The sequence below is a fragment of the Hypanus sabinus genome, chromosome 18, assembly GCF_030144855.1.
Source record: "Hypanus sabinus isolate sHypSab1 chromosome 18, sHypSab1.hap1, whole genome shotgun sequence".
Lineage (NCBI taxonomy): Eukaryota > Metazoa > Chordata > Chondrichthyes > Myliobatiformes > Dasyatidae > Hypanus > Hypanus sabinus.
In genome coordinates this window covers 73,606,669-73,630,523 of record NC_082723.1, presented here as the reverse complement: position 1 = coordinate 73,630,523, position 23,855 = coordinate 73,606,669, and the positions used below count along the sequence as shown (strand labels likewise).

Genomic DNA, 23,855 nt, shown 5'->3' with positions numbered 1-23,855 from the left:
TCACTGGTACTGTAAAGTGTTGTGCTAACCACTACACTACCGTGTGATGGGAATTGAACCTGGGTCACTGGTACTGTAAAGTGTTGTGCTAACCACTACACTACCGTGTGATGGGAATTGAACCCGGGTCACTGGTACTGTAAAGTGTTGTGCTAACCACTACACTACTATGTGGTGGGAATTGAACCCAGGTCACTGGTACTGTAAAGCGTTGTGCTAACCACTACACTACCGTGCGATGGGAATTGAACCCAGGTCACTGGTACTGTAAATCGTTGTGCTATCCACTACACTACCGTGTGATGGGAATTGAACCCAGGTCACTGGTACTGTAAAGCGTTGTGCTAACCACTACACTACCGTGTGATGGGAATTGAACCCGGGTCACTGGTACTGTAAAGCGTTGTGCTAACCACTACACTACCGTGCGATGGGAATTGAACCCGGGTCACTGGTACTGTAAAGTGTTGTGCTAACCACTACACTACCGTGTGATGGGAATTGAACCCGGGTCACTGGTACTGTAAAGTATTGTGCTAACCACTACACTACCGTGTGATGGGAATTGAACCCGGGTCACTGGTAATGTAAAGCATTGTGCTAATCACTACACTACCGTGCGATGGGAATTGAACCCGGGTCACTGGTACTGTAAAGTGTTGTGCTAACCACTACACTACCGTGTGATGGGAATTGAACCCGGGTCACTGGTACTGTAAAGTGTTGTGCTAACCACTACACTACTATGTGGTGGGAATTGAACCCGGGTCACTGGTACTGTAAAGCTTTGTGCTAACCACTACACTACCGTGTGATGGGAATTGAACCCGGGTCACTGATACTGTAAAGCGTTGTGCTAACTACTACACTATCGTGCGATGGGAATTGAACCCGGGTCACTGGTACTGTAAATCGTTGTGCTAACCACTACACTACCGTGCGATGGGAATTGAACCCAGGTCACTGGTACTGTAAATCGTTGTGCTAACCACTACACTACCGTGTGATGGGAATTGAACCCAGGTCACTGGTACTGTAAAGTGTTGTGCTAACCACTACACTACCGTGTGATGGGAATTGAACCCGGGTCACTGGTAATGTAAAGCATTGTGCTAACCACTACACTACCGTGCGATGGGAATTGAACCCAGGTCACTGGTACTGTAAATCGTTGTGCTAACCACTACACTACTATGTGGTGGGAATTGAACCCGGGTCACTGGTACTGTAAAGCGTTGTGCTAACCACTACACTACCGTGTGATGGGAATTGAACCCGGGTCACTGATACTGTAAAGCGTTGTGCTAACTACTACACTATCGTGCGACGGGAATTGAACCCGGGTCACTGGTACTGTAAATCGTTGTGCTAACCACTACACTACCGTGCGATGGGAATTGAACCCAGGTCACTGGTACTGTAAATCGTTGTGCTATCCACTACACTACCGTGTGATGGGAATTGAACCCAGGTCACTGGTACTGTAAAGCGTTGTGCTAACCACTACACTACCGTGTGATGGGAATTGAACCCGGGTCACTGGTACTGTAAAGCGTTGTGCTAACCACTACACTACCGTGCGATGGGAATTGAACCCGGGTCACTGGTACTGTAAAGTGTTGTGCTAACCACTACACTACCGTGTGATGGGAATTGAACCCGGGTCACTGATACTGTAAAGTGTTGTGCTAACCACTACACTACCGTGTGATGGGAATTGAACCCGGGTCACTGGTAATGTAAAGCATTGTGCTAATCACTACACTACCGTGCGATGGGAATTGAACCCGGGTCACTGGTACTGTAAAGTGTTGTGCTAACCACTACACTACCGTGTGATGGGAATTGAACCCGGGTCACTGGTACTGTAAAGTGTTGTGCTAACCACTACACTACTATGTGGTGGGAATTGAACCCGGGTCACTGGTACTGTAAAGCGTTGTGCTAACCACTACACTACCGTGTGATGGGAATTGAACCCAGGTCACTGGTACTGTAAAGCGTTGTGCTAACCACTACACTACCGTGTGATGGGAATTGAACCCGGGTCACTGGTACTGTAAAGCGTTGTGCTAACCACTACACTACCGTGCGATGGGAATTGAACCCGGGTCACTGGTACTGTAAAGTGTTGTGCTAACCACTACACTACCGTGTGATGGGAATTGAACCCGGGTCACTGGTACTGTAAAGTGTTGTGCTAACCACTACACTACCGTGTGATGGGAATTGAACCCGGGTCACTGGTAATGTAAAGCATTGTGCTAATCACTACACTACCGTGCGATGGGAATTGAACCCGGGTCACTGGTACTGTAAAGTGTTGTGCTAACCACTACACTACCGTGTGATGGGAATTGAACCCGGGTCACTGGTACTGTAAAGTGTTGTGCTAACCACTACACTACTATGTGGTGGGAATTGAACCCGGGTCACTGGTACTGTAAAGCGTTGTGCTAACCACTACACTACCGTGTGATGGGAATTGAACCCGGGTCACTGATACTGTAAAGCGTTCTGCTAACTACTACACTATCGTGTGATGGGAATTGAACCCGGGTCACTGGTACTGTAAATCGTTGTGCTAACCACTACACTACCGTGCGATGGGAATTGAACCCAGGTCACTGGTACTGTAAATCGTTGTGCTAACCACTACACTACCGTGTGATGGGAATTGAACCCAGGTCACTGGTACTGTAAAGTGTTGTGCTAACCACTACACTACCGTGTGATGGGAATTGAACCCGGGTCAGTGGTAATGTAAAGCATTGTGCTAACCACTACACTACCGTGCGATGGGAATTGAACCCAGGTCACTGGTACTGTAAATCGTTGTGCTAACCACTACACTACTATGTGGTGGGAATTGAACCCGGGTCACTGGTACTGTAAAGCGTTGTGCTAACCACTACACTACAGTGTGATGGGAATTGAACCCGGGTCACTGATACTGTAAAGCGTTGTGCTAACTACTACACTATCGTGCGACGGGAATTGAACCCGGGTCACTGGTACTGTAAATCGTTGTGCTAACCACTACACTACCGTGCGATGGGAATTGAACCCAGGTCACTGGTACTGTAAATCGTTGTGCTATCCACTACACTACCGTGTGATGGGAATTGAACCCAGGTCACTGGTACTGTAAAGCGTTGTGCTAACCACTACACTACCGTGTGATGGGAATTGAACCCGGGTCACTGGTACTGTAAAGCGTTGTGCTAACCACTACACTACCGTGCGATGGGAATTGAACCCGGGTCACTGGTACTGTAAAGTGTTGTGCTAACCACTACACTACCGTGTGATGGGAATTGAACCCGGGTCACTGGTACTGTAAAGTGTTGTGCTAACCACTACACTACCGTGTGATGGGAATTGAACCCGGGTCACTGGTAATGTAAAGCATTGTGCTAATCACTACACTACCGTGCGATGGGAATTGAACCCGGGTCACTGGTACTGTAAAGTGTTGTGCTAACCACTACACTACCGTGTGATGGGAATTGAACCCGGGTCACTGGTACTGTAAAGTGTTGTGCTAACCACTACACTACTATGTGGTGGGAATTGAACCCGGGTCACTGGTACTGTAAAGCGTTATGCTAACCACTACACTACCGTGTGATGGGAATTGAACCCGGGTCACTGATACTGTAAAGCGTTGTGCTAACTACTACACTATCGTGCGATGGGAATTGAACCCGGGTCACTGGTACTGTAAATCGTTGTGCTAACCACTACACTACCGTGCGATGTGAATTGAACCCCGGTCACTGGTACTGTAAATCGTTGTGCTAACCACTACACTACCGTGTGATGGGAATTGAACCCAGGTCACTGGTACTGTAAAGTGTTGTGCTAACCACTACACTACCGTGTGATGGGAATTGAACCCGGGTCAGTGGTAATGTAAAGCATTGTGCTAACCACTACACTACCGTGCGATGGGAATTGAACCCAGGTCACTGGTACTGTAAATCGTTGTGCTAACCACTACACTACTATGTGGTGGGAATTGAACCCGGGTCACTGGTACTGTAAAGCGTTGTGCTAACCACTACACTACAGTGTGCTGGGAATTGAACCCGGGTCACTGATACTGTAAAGCGTTGTGCTAACTACTACACTATCGTGCGACGGGAATTGAACCCGGGTCACTGGTACTGTAAATCGTTGTGCTAACCACTACACTACCGTGCGATGGGAATTGAACCCAGGTCACTGGTACTGTAAATCGTTGTGCTATCCACTACACTACCGTGTGATGGGAATTGAACCCAGGTCACTGGTACTGTAAAGCGTTGTGCTAACCACTACACTACCGTGTGATGGGAATTGAACCCGGGTCACTGGTACTGTAAAGCGTTGTGCTAACCACTACACTACCGTGCGATGGGAATTGAACCCGGGTCACTGGTACAGTAAAGTGTTGTGCTAACCACTACACTACCGTGTGATGGGAATTGAACCCGGGTCACTGGTACTGTAAAGTGTTGTGCTAACCACTACACTACCGTGTGATGGGAATTGAACCCGGGTCACTGGTAATGTAAAGCATTGTGCTAATCACTACACTACCGTGCGATGGGAATTGAACCCGGGTCACTGGTACTGTAAAGTGTTGTGCTAACCACTACACTACCGTGTGATGGGAATTGAACCCGGGTCACTGGTACTGTAAAGTGTTGTGCTAACCACTACACTACTATGTGGTGGGAATTGAACCCGGGTCACTGGTACTGTAAAGCGTTATGCTAACCACTACACTACCGTGTGATGGGAATTGAACCCGGGTCACTGATACTGTAAAGCGTTGTGCTAACTACTACACTATCGTGCGATGGGAATTGAACCCGGGTCACTGGTACTGTAAATCGTTGTGCTAACCACTACACTACCGTGCGATGGGAATTGAACCCCGGTCACTGGTACTGTAAATCGTTGTGCTAACCACTACACTACCGTGTGATGGGAATTGAACCCAGGTCACTGGTACTGTAAAGTGTTGTGCTAACCACTACACTACCGTGTGATGGGAATTGAACCCGGGTCACTGGTAATGTAAAGCATTGTGCTAACCACTACACTACCGTGCGATGGGAATTGAACCCAGGTCACTGGTACTGTAAAGCGTTGTGCTAACCACTACACTACCGTGAGATGGGAATTGAACCCGGGTCACTGGTACTGTAAAGCGTTGTGCTAACCACTACACTACCGTGTGATGGGAATTGAACCCAGGTCACTGGTACTGTAAAGTGTTGTGCTAACCACTACACTACCGTGTGATGGGAATTGAACCCGGGTCACTGGTAATGTAAAGCATTGTGCTAACCACTACACTACCGTGTGATGGGAATTGAACCCGGGTCACTGGTAATGTAAAGCATTGTGCTAACCACTACACTACCGTGTGATGGGAATCGAACCCGGGTCACTGGTACTGTAAAGTGTTGTGCTAACCACTACACTACCGTGTGATGGGAATTGAACCCAGGTCACTGGTACTGTAAAGTGTTGTGCTAACCACTACACTACTATGTGGTGGGAATTGAACCCGGGTCACTGCTACTGTAAAGCGTTGTGCTAACCACTACACTACCGTGTGATGGGAATTGAACCCGGGTCACTGATACTGTAAAGCGTTGTGCTAACTACTACACTATCGTGCGACGGGAATTGAACCCGGGTCACTGGTACTGTAAATCGTTGTGCTAACCACTACACTACCGTGCGATGGGAATTGAACCCAGGTCACTGGTACTGTAAATCGTTGTGCTATCCACTACACTACCGTGTGATGGGAATTGAACCCAGGTCACTTGTACTGTAAAGCGTTGTGCTAACCACTACACTACCGTGTGATGGGAATTGAACCCGGGTCACTGGTACTGTAAAGTGTTGTGCTAACCACTACACTACCGTGTGATGGGAATTGAACCCGGGTCACTGGTAATGTAAAGCATTGTGCTAACCACTACACTACAGTGCGATGGGAATTGAACCCAGGTCACTGGTACTGTAAATCGTTGTGCTAACCACTACACTACCGTGTGATGGGAATTGAACCCGGGTCACTGGTACTGGAAAACGTTGTGCTAACCACTACACTACCGTGCGATGGGAATTGAACCCGAATCACTGGTACTGTAAATCGTTGTGCTAACCACTACACTACCGTGTGATGGGAATTGAACCCAGGTCACTGGTAATGTAAAGCATTGTGCTAACCACTACACTACCGTGCGATGGGAATTGAACCCGGGTCACTGGTACTGTAAAGTGTTGTGCTAACCACTACACTACCGTGTGATGGGAATTGAACCCGGGTCACTGGTAATGTAAAGCATTGTGCTAATCACTACACTACCGTGCGATGGGAATTGAACCCGGGTCACTGGTACTGTAAAGTGTTGTGCTAACCACTACACTACCGTGTGATGGGAATTGAACCCGGGTCACTGGTACTGTAAAGTGTTGTGCTAACCACTACACTACTATGTGGTGGGAATTGAACCCGGGTCACTGGTACTGTAAAGCGTTATGCTAACCACTACACTACCGTGTGATGGGAATTGAACCCGGGTCACTGATACTGTAAAGCGTTGTGCTAACTACTACACTATCGTGCGATGGGAATTGAACCCGGGTCACTGGTACTGTAAATCGTTGTGCTAACCACTACACTACCGTGCGATGGGAATTGAACCCCGGTCACTGGTACTGTAAATCGTTGTGCTAACCACTACACTACCGTGTGATGGGAATTGAACCCAGGTCACTGGTACTGTAAAGTGTTGTGCTAACCACTACACTACCGTGTGATGGGAATTGAACCCGGGTCACTGGTAATGTAAAGCATTGTGCTAACCACTACACTACCGTGCGATGGGAATTGAACCCAGGTCACTGGTACTGTAAATCGTTGTGCTAACCACTACACTACCGTGTGATGGGAATTGAACCCGGATCACTGGTACTGTAAAGCGTTGTGCTAACCACTACACTACCGTGAGATGGGAATTGAACCCGGGTCACTGGTACTGTAAAGCGTTGTGCTAACCACTACACTACCGTGTGATGGGAATTGAACCCAGGTCACTGGTACTGTAAAGTGTTGTGCTAACCACTACACTACCGTGTGATGGGAATTGAACCCGGGTCACTGGTAATGTAAAGCATTGTGCTAACCACTACACTACCGTGTGATGGGAATTGAACCCGGGTCACTGGTACTGTAAAGTGTTGTGCTAACCACTACACTACCGTGTGATGGGAATTGAACCCGGGTCACTGGTACTGTAAAGTGTTGTGCTAACCACTACACTACTATGTGGTGGGAATTGAACCCGGGTCACTGGTACTGTAAAGCGTTGTGCTAACCACTACACTACCGTGTGATGGGAATTGAACCCGGGTCACTGATACTGTAAAGCGTTGTGCTAACTACTACACTATCGTGCGACGGGAATTGAACCCGGGTCACTGGTACTGTAAATCGTTGTGCTATCCACTACACTACCGTGTGATGGGAATTGAACCCAGGTCACTTGTACTGTAAAGCGTTGTGCTAACCACTACACTACCGTGTGATGGGAATTGAACCCGGGTCACTGGTACTGTAAAGTGTTGTGCTAACCACTACACTACCGTGTGATGGGAATTGAACCCGGGTCACTGGTAATGTAAAGCATTGTGCTAACCACTACACTACCGTGCGATGGGAATTGAACCCAGGTCACTGGTACTGTAAATCGTTGTGCTAACCACTACACTACCGTGTGATGGGAATTGAACCCGGGTCACTGGTACTGGAAAACGTTGTGCTAACCACTACACCACCGTGCGATGGGAATTGAACCCGAATCACTGGTACTGTAAATCGTTGTGCTAACCACTACACTACCGTGTGATGGGAATTGAACCCAGGTCACTGGTACTGTAAAGTGTTGTGCTAACCACTACACTACCGTGTGATGGGAATTGAACCCGGGTCACTGGTAATGTAAAGCATTGTGCTAACCACTACACTACCGTGCGATGGGAATTGAACCCGGGTCACTGGTACTGTAAAGTGTTGTGCTAACCACTACACTACCGTGTGATGGGAATTGAACCCGGGTCACTGGTACTGTAAAGTGTTGTGCTAACCACTACACTACCGTGTGATGGGAATTGAACCTGGGTCACTGGTACTGTAAAGCATTGTGCTAACCACTACACTACCGTGCGATGGGAATTGAACCCAGGTCACTGGTACTGTAAATCGTTGTGCTAACCACTACACTACTATGTGGTGGGAATTGAACCCGGGTCACTGGTACTGTAAAGCGTTGTGCTAACTACTACACTATCGTGCGACGGGAATTGAACCCGGGTCACTGGTACTGTAAATCGTTGTGCTAACCACTACACTACCGTGCGATGGGAATTGAACCCAGGTCACTGGTACTGTAAATCGTTGTGCTATCCACTACACTACCGTGTGATGGGAATTGAACCCAGGTCACTGGTACTGTAAAGCGTTGTGCTAACCACTACACTACCCTGTGATGGGAATTGAACCCGGGTCACTGGTACTGTAAAGCGTTGTGCTAACCACTACACTACCGTGCGATGGGAATTGAACCCGGGTCACTGGTACTGTAAAGTGTTGTGCTAACCACTACACTACCGTGTGATGGGAATTGAACCCGGGTCACTGGTACTGTAAAGTGTTGTGCTAACCACTACACTACCGTGTGATGGGAATTGAACCCGGGTCACTGGTAATGTAAAGCATTGTGCTAATCACTACACTACCGTGCGATGGGAATTGAACCCGGGTCACTGGTACTGTAAAGTGTTGTGCTAACCACTACACTACCGTGTGATGGGAATTGAACCCGGGTCACTGGTACTGTAAAGTGTTGTGCTAACCACTACACTACTATGTGGTGGGAATTGAACCCGGGTCACTGGTACTGTAAAGCGTTATGCTAACCACTACACTACCGTGTGATGGGAATTGAACCCGGGTCACTGATACTGTAAAGCGTTGTGCTAACTACTACACTATCGTGCGATGGGAATTGAACCCGGGTCACTGGTACTGTAAATCGTTGTGCTAACCACTACACTACCGTGCGATGGGAATTGAACCCCGGTCACTGGTACTGTAAATCGTTGTGCTAACCACTACACTACCTTGTGATGGGAATTGAACCCAGGTCACTGGTACTGTAAAGTGTTGTGCTAACCACTACACTACCGTGTGATGGGAATTGAACCCGGGTCACTGGTAATGTAAAGCATTGTGCTAACCACTACACTACCGTGCGATGGGAATTGAACCCAGGTCACTGGTACTGTAAATCGTTGTGCTAACCACTACACTACCGTGTGATGGGAATTGAACCCGGATCACTGGTACTGTAAAGCGTTGTGCTAACCACTACACTACCGTGAGATGGGAATTGAACCCGGGTCACTGGTACTGTAAAGCGTTGTGCTAACCACTACACTACCGTGTGATGGGAATTGAACCCAGGTCACTGGTACTGTAAAGTGTTGTGCTAACCGCTACACTACCGTGTGATGGGAATTGAACCCGGGTCACTGGTAATGTAAAGCATTGTGCTAACCACTACACTACCGTGTGATGGGAATTGAACCCGGGTCACTGGTACTGTAAAGTGTTGTGCTAACCACTACACTACTATGTGGTGGGAATTGAACCCGGGTCACTGGTACTGTAAAGCGTTGTGCTAACCACTACACTACCGTGTGATGGGAATTGAACCCGGGTCACTGGTACTGTAAAGCGTTGTGCTAACCACTACACTACAGTGTGATGGGAATTGAACCCGGGTCACTGATACTGTAAAGCGTTGTGCTAACTACTACACTATCGTGCGACGGGAATTGAACCCGGGTCACTGGTACTGTAAATCGTTGTGCTAACCACTACACTACCGTGCGATGGGAATTGAACCCAGGTCACTGGTACTGTAAATCGTTGTGCTATCCACTACACTACCGTGTGATGGGAATTGAACCCAGGTCACTTGTACTGTAAAGCGTTGTGCTAACCACTATACTACCGTGTGATGGGAATTGAACCCGGGTCACTGGTACTGTAAAGTGTTGTGCTAACCACTACACTACCGTGTGATGGGAATTGAACCCGGGTCACTGGTAATGTAAAGCATTGTGCTAACCACTACACTACCGTGCGATGGGAATTGAACCCAGGTCACTGGTACTGTAAATCGTTGTGCTAACCACTACACTACCGTGTGATGGGAATTGAACCCGGGTCACTGGTACTGGAAAACGTTGTGCTAACCACTACACTACCGTGCGATGGGAATTGAACCCGAATCACTGGTACTGTAAATCGTTGTGCTAACCACTACACTACCGTGTGATGGGAATTGAACCCAGGTCACTGGTACTGTAAAGTGTTGTGCTAACCACTACACTACCGTGTGATGGGAATTGAACCCGGGTCACTGGTAATGTAAAGTGTTGTGCTAACCACTACACTACCGTGTGATGGGAATTGAACCCGGGTCACTGGTAATGTAAAGCATTGTGCTAATCACTACACTACCGTGCGATGGGAATTGAACCCGGGTCACTGGTACTGTAAAGTGTTGTGCTAACCACTACACTACCGTGTGATGGGAATTGAACCCGGGTCACTGGTACTGTAAAGTGTTGTGCTAACCACTACACTACTATGTGGTGGGAATTGAACCCGGGTCACTGGTACTGTAAAGCGTTGTGCTAACCACTACACTACCGTGTGATGGGAATTGAACCCGGGTCACTGATACTGTAAAGCGTTGTGCTAACTACTACACTATCGTGCGATGGGAATTGAACCCGGGTCACTGGTACTGTAAATCGTTGTGCTAACCACTACACTACCGTGCGATGGGAAATGAACCCAGGTCACTGGTACTGTAAATCGTTGTGCTAACCACTACACTACCGTGTGATGGGAATTGAACCCAGGTCACTGCTACTGTAAAGTGTTGTGCTAACCACTACACTACCGTGTGATGGGAATTGAACCCGGGTCACTGGTAATGTAAAGCATTGTGCTAACCACTACACTACCGTGCGATGGGAATTGAACCCAGGTCACTGGTACTGTAAATCGTTGTGCTAACCACTACACTACCGTGGGATGGGAATTGAACCCGGGTCACTGGTACTGTAAAGCGTTGTGCTAACCACTACACTACCGTGAGATGGGAATTGAACCCGGGTCACTGGTACTGTAAAGCGTTGTGCTAACCACTACACTACCATGTGATGAGAATTGAACCCAGGTCACTGGTACTGTAAAGTGTTGTGCTAACCACTACACTACCGTGTGATGGGAATTGAACCCGGGTCACTGATACTGTAAAGCGTTGTGCTAACTACTACACTATCGTGCGACGGGAATTGAACCCGGGTCACTGGTACTGTAAATCGTTGTGCTAACCACTACACTACCGTGCGATGGGAATTGAACCCAGGTCACTGGTACTGTAAATCGTTGTGCTATCCACTACACTACCGTGTGATGGGAATTGAACCCAGGTCACTGGTACTGTAAAGCGTTGTGCTAACCACTACACTACCGTGTGATGGGAATTGAACCCGGGTCACTGGTACTGTAAAGCGTTGTGCTAACCACTACACTACCGTGCGATGGGAATTGAACCCGGGTCACTGGTACTGTAAAGTGTTGTGCTAACCACTACACTACCGTGTGATGGGAATTGAACCCGGGTCACTGGTACTGTAAAGTGTTGTGCTAACCACTACACTACCGTGTGATGGGAATTGAACCCGGGTCACTGGTAATGTAAAGCATTGTGCTAATCACTACACTACCGTGCGATGGGAATTGAACCCGGGTCACTGGTACTGTAAAGTGTTGTGCTAACCACTACACTACCGTGTGATGGGAATTGAACCCGGGTCACTGGTACTGTAAAGTGTTGTGCTAACCACTACACTACTATGTGGTGGGAATTGAACCCGGGTCACTGGTACTGTAAAGCGTTGTGCTAACCACTACACTACCGTGTGATGTGAATTGAACCCGGGTCACTGATACTGTAAAGCGTTGTGCTAACTACTACACTATCGTGCGATGGGAATTGAACCCGGGTCACTGGTACTGTAAATCGTTGTGCTAACCACTACACTATCGTGCGATGGGAATTGAACCCGGGTCACTGGTACTGTAAAGCGTTGTGCTAACTACTACACTATCGTGCGATGGGAATTGAACCCGGGTCACTGGTACTGTAAATCGTTGTGCTAACCACTACACTACCGTGCGATGGGAATTGAACCCAGGTCACTGGTACTGTAAATCGTTGTGCTAACCACTACACTACCGTGTGATGGGAATTGAACCCAGGTCACTGGTACTGTAAAGTGTTGTGCTAACCACTACACTACCGTGTGATGGGAATTGAACCCGGGTCACTGGTAATGTAAAGCATTGTGCTAACCACTACACTACCGTGCGATGGGAATTGAACCCAGGTCACTGGTACTGTAAATCGTTGTGCTAACCACTACACTACCGTGTGATGGGAATTGAACCCGGATCACTGGTACTGTAAAGCGTTGTGCTAACCACTACACTACCGTGTGATGGGAATTGAACCTGGGTCACTGGTACTGTAAAGCGTTGTGCTAACCACTACACTATCGTGCGATGGGAATTGAACCCAGGTCACTGGTACTGTAAAGCGTTGTGCTAACCACTACACTACCGTGTGATGGGAATTGAACCCGGGTCGCTGGTACTGTAAAGTGTTGTGTTAACCACTACACTACCGTGTGATGGGAATTGAACCCGGGTCACTGGTACTGTAAAGTGTTGTGCTAACCACTACACTACCGTGCTGAGAAACCAAAATCGACATGAGGGAGAGAGAAATTATTTATTTATTTGTTTGTTTATTTGGTGATGCAGCAAAGAGTAGGCCTCTTTGTCCCTTTGATCCACTCCACCCCAGCAACACCCCCCCCCCCCACCAAGACAAACCCAACCTAATCACAGGACAATTTTCAATGACCAATTAACCTACTCACTGGCATGTCTTTGGACAGTGGGAGGAAACCCACAGGTTCATTTCGGGGGGAGGGGGATGTATATACAGAAGTCGGTGCAATTGAACTCTGAAAGACACCTCGTGCACTATAATGACACCATTGCACTATAACTAACTCAGCACTAGTAACCAACACCTCTATTCCTTTCAGAGAGACGCTGCAAGCTTACTTGTGGAACTACTCCACAGGAAGTAGTTGTTTGTGTCCAGAACAAAGAAGCAGGTAGGAAAAAATTATTGCGGACATGACCCACCCTGAAAACTGACTTTTCCAAAACATCCCTTCTGGAAAGTGTTATAGAGCTATTAACACAAAAACTTCATGCCATCTTAAAATTTTCTTCTCCCAGTTAATCTTTCTTTTCTTTTTCAATCTTTTTATTGAGTTTCATATATAAAAAAAATAACATAACATAATATTGAATAGGTTATAAATACACTAGGCTTAAAGTTAAATTAGTAATAAGATATCAATATCTTATTGAGATATCAGCAAGGAACATCATAAAATAATCAATCAAACCTATATTAATTGTATATGAAAAAGGATAATCACAAAAAGAGAGAAAAAAAATACAAGAAAAAGTATATATTGAACTAAAACAATAAACCTAAACTAACATGGGCAATAATAATAGTTTATATGTACATGATAGTGTCAAGCACTCCGGAACTCCATACCAGAACAAGGATAAAAAGAGAAAAGATCCGGAAGAGGTCAAATTAACTCATATGAAAATGTCGAATAAACGGTCCCCAAGTTTTTTCAAATTTAATTGATGGGTCAAAAATAGTACTTCTAATTTTTTCTAAGCTCAAACAAGAAATAGTTTGAGAGAACCACTGAAACGTGGTAGGAGGGTTTACTTCTTTCCAATTTTGTAATATAGACCTTCTAGCCATTAATGTTGCAAAGGCGATCATTCGTCTAATTGGAGGGGAGAATCGACTACCATCCTCAATTGGTATACCAAAAATTGCAGTGATAAAATGGGGTTGTAAATCAATATTCCAAACCGAGGAAATGATAGCAAATATATCCTTCCAATAGTTATATAAGGTGGGATATGACCAAAACATGTGGGTCAATGAAGCAACTTCTGAGTGACATCTGTCACATTGAGGGTTAATATGGGAGTAGAATCGAGCAAGCTTATCTTTAGACATGTGGGCTCTATGTACCACCTTAAATTGTATTAAAGCATGTTTAGCACATATAGAAGAAGAGTTAACCATTTGTAAAATTTTTTTCCCATTTTTCTGTTGATATAGCATAATGAAGCTCTTTTTCCCACTCTTGTTTAATTCTGCCTGACATTTCTGGTTGTACCTTCATGATCATATTATAAATAAGAGCCACTAAACCCTTCTGACAAGGATTCAAGGTAAAAATTATATCTAAAAAAATCCATCCGAGTTGAATTGGGAAAGGATGGTAAAACTTTATTTAAAAAGTTTCTGATTTGTAAATATCTAAAAAAATAAGTTTTAGGTAACTTAAATTTGTTAGAAAGTTGGTCAAAAGACATCAGACTATCTTCAAAAAAAAATCATGAAAGCATGTTACACCTTTCCTTTTCCATACGCTAAAGGCTTGATCTATTAAGGAGGGTTTAAAAAAAAGTTAAATAAGATAGGGCTATCAAGAACAAAATTTCTCAGAGTGAAAAACTTACGAAATTGAAACCAAATTCGTAATGTATGTTTGACAATAGGGTTAGATATCTGTTTATTGAACTTGACTAAATCAACGGGAAGAGAAGAACCAAGAACAGAGAATAAAGAGTATCCTCGTGCATCATTACATTCCAAATTTACCCACTGTGGGCATAATGGTGAGTCCAAATCTTGTTTCCAGTATATTAAGTTTCGAATATTATTCGCCCAATAGTAAAATCTAAAGTTAGGTAAAGCTAAACCACCATCTTTTTTAGGTTTCTGTAACTGCTTTTTACTTGACCTGGGGTTTTTATTTTGCCACACAAGTGAGGAAATTTTTGAATCTACGTTGTCAAAAAAAGATTTAGGAATAAAAATTGGTAAATCTTGAAATAAATATAAAAATTTCAGTAAAACCATCATTTTAATAGCAGTAATCCGACCAACCAATGATAAGGATAAGGGAGACCATCTGGTAGTAAGTTGAATTTGATGAAACAAAGGTAAAAAATTCAATCTGAATAAATCTTTATGTTTCTTGGTAATTTTTATACCTAAGTAAGTGAAGTTATCAGTAACAACTTTAAATGGTACCCTACCAGTTAATCTGACCAACCATTCTAGATAGCCCTCCCCTCCTCCTCTATAAATTACCCCTGTCATTGCACTGCATTGTGAACGCCATAAACCACTTTTGATGATGTAAACAACATTAAGGTGGCACGGTAGCAGAGCGATTAGCTCAACACTTTACAGTACCCGCGACATGGGTTCAATTCCCACCACTGCCTATTTATACCTTCTCCCTGTGACCACATAGCTGTTCAAAGACGTACCAGTTGGTAAATTAATAGGGCATTGTAAATTGTCCCGTGAGTAGGCTAGGGTTAAATCAGGGGATTGCTGGGCAGTGTGGCTCGAAGGGCCTATTCTACACTGTATCTCAATAAATAAAAAATATAAGAAGTCTTCACACTTCAATGGTTGCATTTAATATCAGACCTGAAATCCTTACTCTTCACAGACATCCATGAAAACTGAAAACCCCCAAAGAATGAAAGACAGAAAAACGTTACTCCAAAGCCCCCTCTCCCCCCCCCCATGCATAAGGAGCAGCAAAGCATCAACCCTCCCCCACTTACTTCAGCAGGAAGTATCAGCGCCCACCACCCACCAAGCAATAGAAAGCCCCCAAAGAGAAACTATGATCTGCAGTATCTGTACTGTATCTCAATAAAAAAATTAAAATCAACAACGTAACTGTTTTCCTTCGCTGACAACTTTTCCAACAAGTGGGAGTTTTGTCACACCATCTTCACTTTTTCCTCTTAATGCCACTCTCAGTTAAAGGCTACCTAAATAGAAAAGGTCTTCATCAACCAGTGCCTGAGAAGGATCCTAAACATCAGGTAGACTCACAAAGGATCTAACCAACACTGTGGGAAAACACCAACCAGGAATATACAAATGGAAATGAAGCTGGATTGGCCATGCCTTGAGGAAGCCAACCAACAACATCACCTGGCAGGCATTAAAACAGAATCCCCAAGGAAAGAGAGAAAAGGGATGTCAAAGAACACATCCCCCAAGAGGACCGCAACCGTGTCACTGGATTTGGAGGCTTGTGCGCCTTAATGTCACAGGAGAGCTATGTTGGCTGAAGATAGGGCTTTTTGCTTTGGCCCTTGGTAGGGACCCCTGCCAAAATGGTCAAAGGATAGAAGCCAAACTAAGAGTGGTTTACAGGCCCCCAGGTTCAGAGGTTGAGCTCAGGGCCAACAACACTGACTGGTCAAAATACAATTGTAATGGAAACCGCAATGAAGAATCCTTCTGTACAGGCAGAGATGGAAGACCTTCATTGCTGCCCTAAATGCCAGCGGCTTAACAAGCAGTAAGTAAGTAAAGAACACGTGGAGGAGAGACGTCAAGGCTGAAATTGGATGATGAGGGACACTCAGAGGACCGAATGGACTAATTCTGCTCCTATGTCTCGAGAAACTGGCTCAGAACAGAGGACAAGGATATGAGAGGTCATCGATGGCCGATGCTCCACTGGGAGCTGCGGGCCAAAGAAGAATAGAAAAGGCAGCCCCTGTCTCCTTTGGAATTGAGCTGAGTGGTCCCAAAAGCAGCAAAGCTGAACACAAATGGGGAGAGTTTTGGCATTCATTCTGTCACTATGTTAACAACTGATGTAAACCTACAAGGTCGTAACGGCCTTTGTGGGCAAGATGTACCCGGATACTTCTCCCACACTGCCTCGTGGAAACCATCATTACACTTGTACAAAGTAAATTTCACAATCAGAATCAGGTTTAATATCACCAGCTTTGTTGTGAAATTCGTTAACTTTGCAGCAGCAGTATACTGCAATACATAATAATAGGAAAAATGTGAATTAGAGTACATAATAGTTAAATTAAATAAATAGTGCAAAAATAGAAATAATAAAGTAGTGATGTTCAATGTCCATTCAGAAATCTGACGGCAGAGGGGAAGAAGCTGTTCCTGAATCAGGTTCCTGAACCTCATTAGCTAGGTGGTGGGGATCCTTAACGATGAATCCTGCCATTTTCGAGGCAATACTTCTTGAAGATGTCCTGGATACTATGGGCCACCATGGAGTTGACTAAGTTTACAATCCTCTGCTGCTAACTTCGATCCTGTGCTCAGATCCCCTCTCCCCAAACCAGATGGTGATGCAGCTCTCCGCCGTACATCTATAGAAATTTGCAATAGTCTTTGGTGACAAAACAAACTTCCACGAACTCCAAATGAAATATAGCCTTCTTTGTAGCTGTGTTGAAATGCTGGGTCCAGGATAGATCCTCAGAGATGTTGACACCCAGGAACTTGAAATTGCTCACCCTTTCCACTTCTGACCCCTCTAGGAGGTCTAGTGTGTGTTCCTTGTCTTACACATGCCACACAATGTACAACGCAGAGATTCATTTTCGTCTAGGAGATCCTGACTGCACAAAAAGCCATTCTGGTTATTTAATCCCACGACATTAAGCCAGAGGATGGTGAATCTGTGGAATTCATTGCCATAGACAGCTGTGGAGGTCAAGTCATTGGGTATATTTAGAGGTATATTTTGGGTATATTTATAAATTGAAGGATCTTGATCATCCAGGGCATCAAAGGCTATGGGGAAAAGGCAGGAGACTGGGGTTGAGAGGGAAAAGAAATCAGCAAACCGAAAGGACCAAACAGACAAATTCTGCTCCTATGTCTCATAGACAGGGTCCCGGATGTTTCTGATCGCGACCACGTTATCTTGAAGTGGGAAGGAAAACAGCCAGAGGATGTGGTAAATATTGGTACCAACATAGATAGGAAAAGGGAGGCGGTCCTGAAAGCAGACTACAAAAAGTTAGGAAGGAAGTTGAGAAGCCGGACCTCAAAGGTAGCAATCTCGGGATTACTGCCTGTGCCACGTGACAGTGAGTAAAGGAATAGAATGAGGTGGAGGATAAATGTGTGGCTGAGAGATTGGAGCAAGGGGCAGGGATTCAGATTTCTGTATCATTCGGACCTCTTCTGGGGTAGGTGTGACCTGTACAAAAAGGACGGGTTGCACTTGAATCTGAAGGGGACCAATATGCTGGCAGGGAGGTTTGCAAAGGCTATTGAGGAGAGTTTAAACTAGAATTGCTGGGGGGTGGGAACCGATCTGAAGTAACAGAGGAAAGGGAGGTTGGCTCACAAACAGAGAAAGCTTGGAGACAGTGCAAGAGGCAGGATAAGCAGGTGATAGAGAAGGGTCACTCAAGACTGATAGTTTGAGATGTGTCCATTTTAATGCAAGGAGTATTATCAATAAAGTGCATGAGCTTAGAGCATGGATCAGCACTTGGAGCTATGATGTTGTGGCCATTACAGAGACTTGGATGGTGCAGGGGCAGGAATGGCTACTTCAAGTGCCAGGCTTTAGATGCTTCAGAAAGGACAGGGAGGGAGGCAAAAGAGATGGGGGTGTGGCACTATTGATCAGAGATAGTGTCATGGCTGCAGAAAAAGAGAAAGTTATGGAGGGATTGTCCACAGAGTCTTGGTGGGTGGAAGTTAGGAATAGGAAAGGGTCAATAACTCTACTGGGTGTTTTTTATAGACCACCCAATAGTAAGAGGGACATCGAGCAGATAGGGAGACAGATTCTAGAAATGAGAAATAATAACAGGGTTGTTGTGGTGGGAGATTTTAATTTCCCTGATATTGATTGGCATTTCCCGAGAGTGAGGGGTTTAGATGGGGTGGTGTTCTGGAAGGATTCTTAACACAGTACGTGGATAAGTCTACAAGAGGAGAGGCTGTACTTGATCTGGTATTGGGAAATGAACCCCATCAGGTCTCTTAGTGGGACAGCATTTTGGAGATAGTAATCACAATTCTATCTCCTTGGAGAGGTAGAGGAACAGACAAGTTAGGGAAACGTTTAATTGCAATAAGGGGAAGTATGAGGCTATCAGGTAGGAACTTGGAAGCATAAATTGGAAACAGATGTTCTCAGGGAAACATACGGAAGAAATGTGGCAAACGTTTAGGTGGATATTTGCATGGGGTTCTGCATAGATATGTTCCAATGAGACAGGGAAAGGATGAGACAGGAACCGTGGGGTACAAAGGCTGTTGTAAATCTAGTCAAGAAGAACAGATTACAAAAGGTTCAAAAAACTAGGTAATGATAGAGATCTAGAAGATTATAAGGCTAGTGGGAAGGAATTTAAGAATGCAATTAGGAGAGCCAGAAGATGCCATGAGAAAGCCTTGGCGGACAGGATTAAGGAAAACACCAAGGCATTCTACAAGTATGTGAAGAGCAAGTGGATAAGACATGAGAGAATAGGACCTATCAAGTGTAACAGTGGAAAAGTGTGTATGGAACTGGAGGAGATAGCAAAGGTACTTAATGAATAGCTGGCTTCAGTATTCACTACAGAAAAGCCTCTTGGCGATTGTAGGGATGACTTGCAGCAGACTGAAAAGCTCGAGCATGTAGATATTAAAGAAGAGGATGTGCTGGAGCTTTTGGAAAGCATCAAGTTGGTTAAGTCACAGGGACCAGACGAGATGTACCCCAGGCTACTGTAGGAGGCAAGGAAGAAGATTACTAAGTCTCTGGCAGTGATCGTTGTATCATCAATGACGACAGGAGGGGATTGGAGGATTACGGATGTTGTTTCCTTATTCAAGAAAGGAAGTGGGGATAGTCCAGGAAATTATAGACCAGTGAGTCTTACTTCAGTGGTTGGTAAGTTGATGGAGAAGATCCTGAGAGGCAAGATCTATGAACATTTGGATTTATGAACATAGTCAGCATGGCTTTGTCAAAGGCAGGTCGTGCCTTATAAGCCTGATTGAATTTTTTGAGGAAGTGACTAAACACATTGTTGTAGATGAAGTGTATATGGATTTTAACAAGGCATTTGATAAGGTACCCCATGCAAGGCTTATTGAGAAAGTAAAGAGACATGGGATCCAAGGGGACATTGCTTTGTGGATCCAGAACTGGCTTGCCCACAGAAGGCAAAGAGTGGTTGTAGACAGGTCATATTCTACGTGGAGGCCGGTGACCAGTGGTGTGCCTCAGGAATCTGTTCTGGAACCCCAACTCTTTGTGATTTTTATAAATAACCTGGATGAGGAAGTGGAGGGATGAGTTAGTAAATTTGCTGATGACACAAAGGTTGGGGGTGCGTGAATAGTGTGGAGGGCTGTCAGAGGTTACAGCGGGACATTGATAGGATGCAAAACTGGGCTGAGAAGTGGCAGATGGAGTTCAACCCAGATAAGTGTGAGGTGGTTCATTTCAGGAGGTCAAAAATGATGGCAGAATTTAGCATTAATGGTAAGACTCTTAGCAGTGTGGAGGACCAGAGGGATCTTGGGATCCAAGTCCATAGGACACTCAAAGCTGCTATGCAGGTTGACTCTGTGGTTAAGAAGGCATATGGTGCATTGGCCTTCATCAATCGTGGGATTGAGTTTAAGAGCCCAGAGTTAATGTTACAGCTATATAGGGCCCTGGTCAGACCCCACTTGGAGTACTGTGTCAATTCTGGTCACCTCACTATAGGAAGGATGTGGAACCCATAGAAAAGGTACAGAGGAGACATACAAGGATGTTGCCTGGATTGGGGAGCATGCCTTTTGAGTACAGGTTGAGTGAATTTGGCCTTTTCTCCTTGGAGCGATGAAGGATGAGAGGTGACCTGAGGTGTACAAGATAATAAGAGACATTGATCATGCGGATAGTCAGAGGCTTTTTCCCAGGGCTGAAATGGCTAGCACGAGAGGCCATATTTTTAAGGTGCTTGGAAGTAGGTACAGAGGAGATGTCAGGGGTAAGTTTTTTATGCAGAGATTGGTGTGTGCATGGAACGGACTGCCGACGGCAGTGGTGGAGGAGGAGGAAATGATAGGATCTTTTAAGAGACTCCTGGATGGATACATGGAGCTTAGAAAAATAGAGGTCTATGGGTAAGCCTAGATAGTTCTAAGCTAAGGGCATGTTCGGCACAGCTTTGTGGGGCGAAGGGCCTGTATTGTGCTGTAGGTTTTGTATCATACAGCTCATTCTGGAGCACAGGTTTTTAGTAATTATGCCAAAATGGTGCTTCAGCTGGATCTTGTGTTCTGTGTCTTCTTGGTAACACATTCATGGAATTCAACTGGTTCAAGTAGACTCTGTAATCACTCAGACTTTGGGCTTAAAATGACTGCAAATGCTTCTCCCTTGTCTTATCATTCATATGCAGAATTTGACTTGTTGAGGATGGGCACGTAATCTGATTTTCCACTGCTATTCATGACCAGTTGTTATAGGACTGCAATACTTTAATACGAGGGCTCAGAAAATATTTCTTTGTTAATTTCAAAAGTACACTACATTATATTCCTATATATGCACACAAATATACATTCTTTATATACACATACATGCATATACATTACACACATATACATAAATACATATACAGACACTGCAGAAGTCTTAAGCACATATAGCTACAGTATATAGCTAGGGTGTCTAAGACTTTTCCACAGTATTGTGTGTATATTATTCTTTAAAATGTATAAGATTGAGAGGAGATTTGATAGAGGTGTACAAAATTAAGGGGGTTATCAATAGGGTAACTGCAAGCAGGCTTTTTCCACTGAGGTTGAGTAGGACTATACCCAGAGGTCATGGGTTAAGGGTGAAACGTAAGAAGTTTAAGGAAACTTCTTCTCTCAGAAGGTGGTGAGAGTGGAATGAGCTGCCAGTACAAGTGGTGCATGCAAGCTCAATTTCAATGTTTAAGCAAAGTTTGGATAGTAGGGGTATAGAGGTGGGTGCTGAGTGAGAGAGAGTGAGAGCCACATACACACAAAATACAATCAGGGTGCATCTTTCTTTCGTATACATTTAACATTTCGGACCAAGACACTTAATCAGGACTGGAAAGGAAAGGAGAAGCAGGGAATTCTGTAGAAGTCTTGGCCTGAATCATGGATTTATTCTCCTTCATAATTGCTGCCTGATCTGCTGAGCTCCTCCAGCATTTTGCATCTTGCTCTGGATTTTCAGCATCTGCAGAACCTCTTTAATTTGTTTACCTTCATTGGACATCAAATCAGCGCATTCTGTTGTTCATAGGTTTACCGAGCACTTTCTACAGTTCAGCATAGACATACTCTGCTCTGCAACTTCAGAAGTTTGCTATCTCATTTTTAAGTACATATATTGTACCCCGTTCTACATTCTGCACTAAACCAAGTTTGGCTCCTAGCTTGATGAATGGTTAGCACAATCCCTTACTGCATGGGCAACCCAGGTTCAATTCCCACCGCTGTCTGTAAGGAGCTTGTACATTTTCCGAGACCGCGTGGGTTTTCTTCAGGTGCTCCTGTTTCCTCCCACAGTTTGGTAGGTTAATTAGTCATTGCAAATAGTCCCATGATAAAGAAAAGTTAATTTGGGGGTTGCTGGGCAGCATGGTTCAAGGGGCTTTTTAGAGCCCAATCCACATTGTATCATTAAATGAACAAAAATAAATTAAATGCTCAAAATGAACGTTTAGAAGCATTCTGATTAAAACTTGTTATACCTTCTTTAGAACATGCAAGGCCACCAGAACCTCCTCCAATCACCAACAGATCATAGTCATATTTCCCTGTAAATATAAACCACCAACATCAGGAAATATCAAATGAACAAGCTGGAACACAGAGCAGCATTGTGGATTCTTTAACCCCAGCATCAGCCAAGACCATATCCAATCCCTGTAAACTGGACCCTCCCTAACACTGCAAATGGCGGTGAAGATGTCGAGAATGTCCCTAAAGAGGACAAGGCAAAACGGGATAATTTTGCTAAATTCTTTTTGGCTGAAATGGATAATAAAAAGACAAAGTTCAAACACATGTTAATTACAGAACAAAATCAAAAGCCGTATCTGGGACCGAAGCTTATTTTTAATTTTAAAGTATGCTATGCAATGAAAATACGCACTTTTAAAGTGTAACTACAAGACACACTTCCCCCAGCATCATACAACCCTGAGCGGACTGGGAGAAACCAAAACCGTGGCCCCTCTCATCTGCTGTTTAAACCCCCAGGAAACCGGTCCTCAGCTCCTCTACCCACTGCTAAAAACAAGTGGAACTATGACCCTCGGTCCCTCTAACCTGCTGCTAACCCCCGGACTCCAGACGCTGGCACCACTGCCCTCCGCCGGCTCCACAGCCGCAGCGCCGCCATCTTGCCGCGCCGCAGGACCCCGCGTCAGGTCGTCCGCCGCGCTGCCGCTCTTGAACCCTCCCACAAACTCTCACCAATTTTTCTAAAAAAATATATAGTTTAACCTCTCTTCCGCATTTATTGATTTTTAAATTATTTTGTCATTGAGAGCAGAGAGTAAGGAGTGTGCTGAGTGAGGCAGTGACTGGTCCCGCTGTGACGGAGGGGGCCTCGCTAATGGCGCGCGTCTGGGCATTGGGGTTGGAGGAGATGCTCGGCCTGGCGAGCAGCGCTTGTGCAGACGGCTATGAACCAAGTCACCAGAGCAGGATCGGAGCTCAGCTCGTTGT

General features: G+C 45.2%; 1 protein-coding gene across 2 annotated transcripts in view; it reads right to left on the bottom strand.

The window, feature by feature from the left end:
• The window catches only part of txnrd2.2 (thioredoxin reductase 2, tandem duplicate 2), a 201,901-nt gene extending 178,342 nt beyond the window's left edge, over window positions 1-23,559 (bottom strand). Inside the window, exons 1-2 of one of the 2 annotated variants that reach the window (XM_059994667.1) lie at window positions 23,454-23,559; window positions 22,874-22,939 (exon numbers count right to left, since the gene is read on the bottom strand). In XM_059994667.1, the coding sequence (XP_059850650.1) occupies window positions 22,874-22,939; window positions 23,454-23,526 (139 nt within the window). In that variant the 5' untranslated portion in view covers window positions 23,527-23,559. Of the gene's footprint in view, window positions 1-22,873; window positions 22,940-23,453 lie in introns of those variants that run through there. The other variant, XM_059994669.1, reaches the window with a different exon arrangement.
• Between the last annotated feature and the right edge of the window lie 296 nt (window positions 23,560-23,855).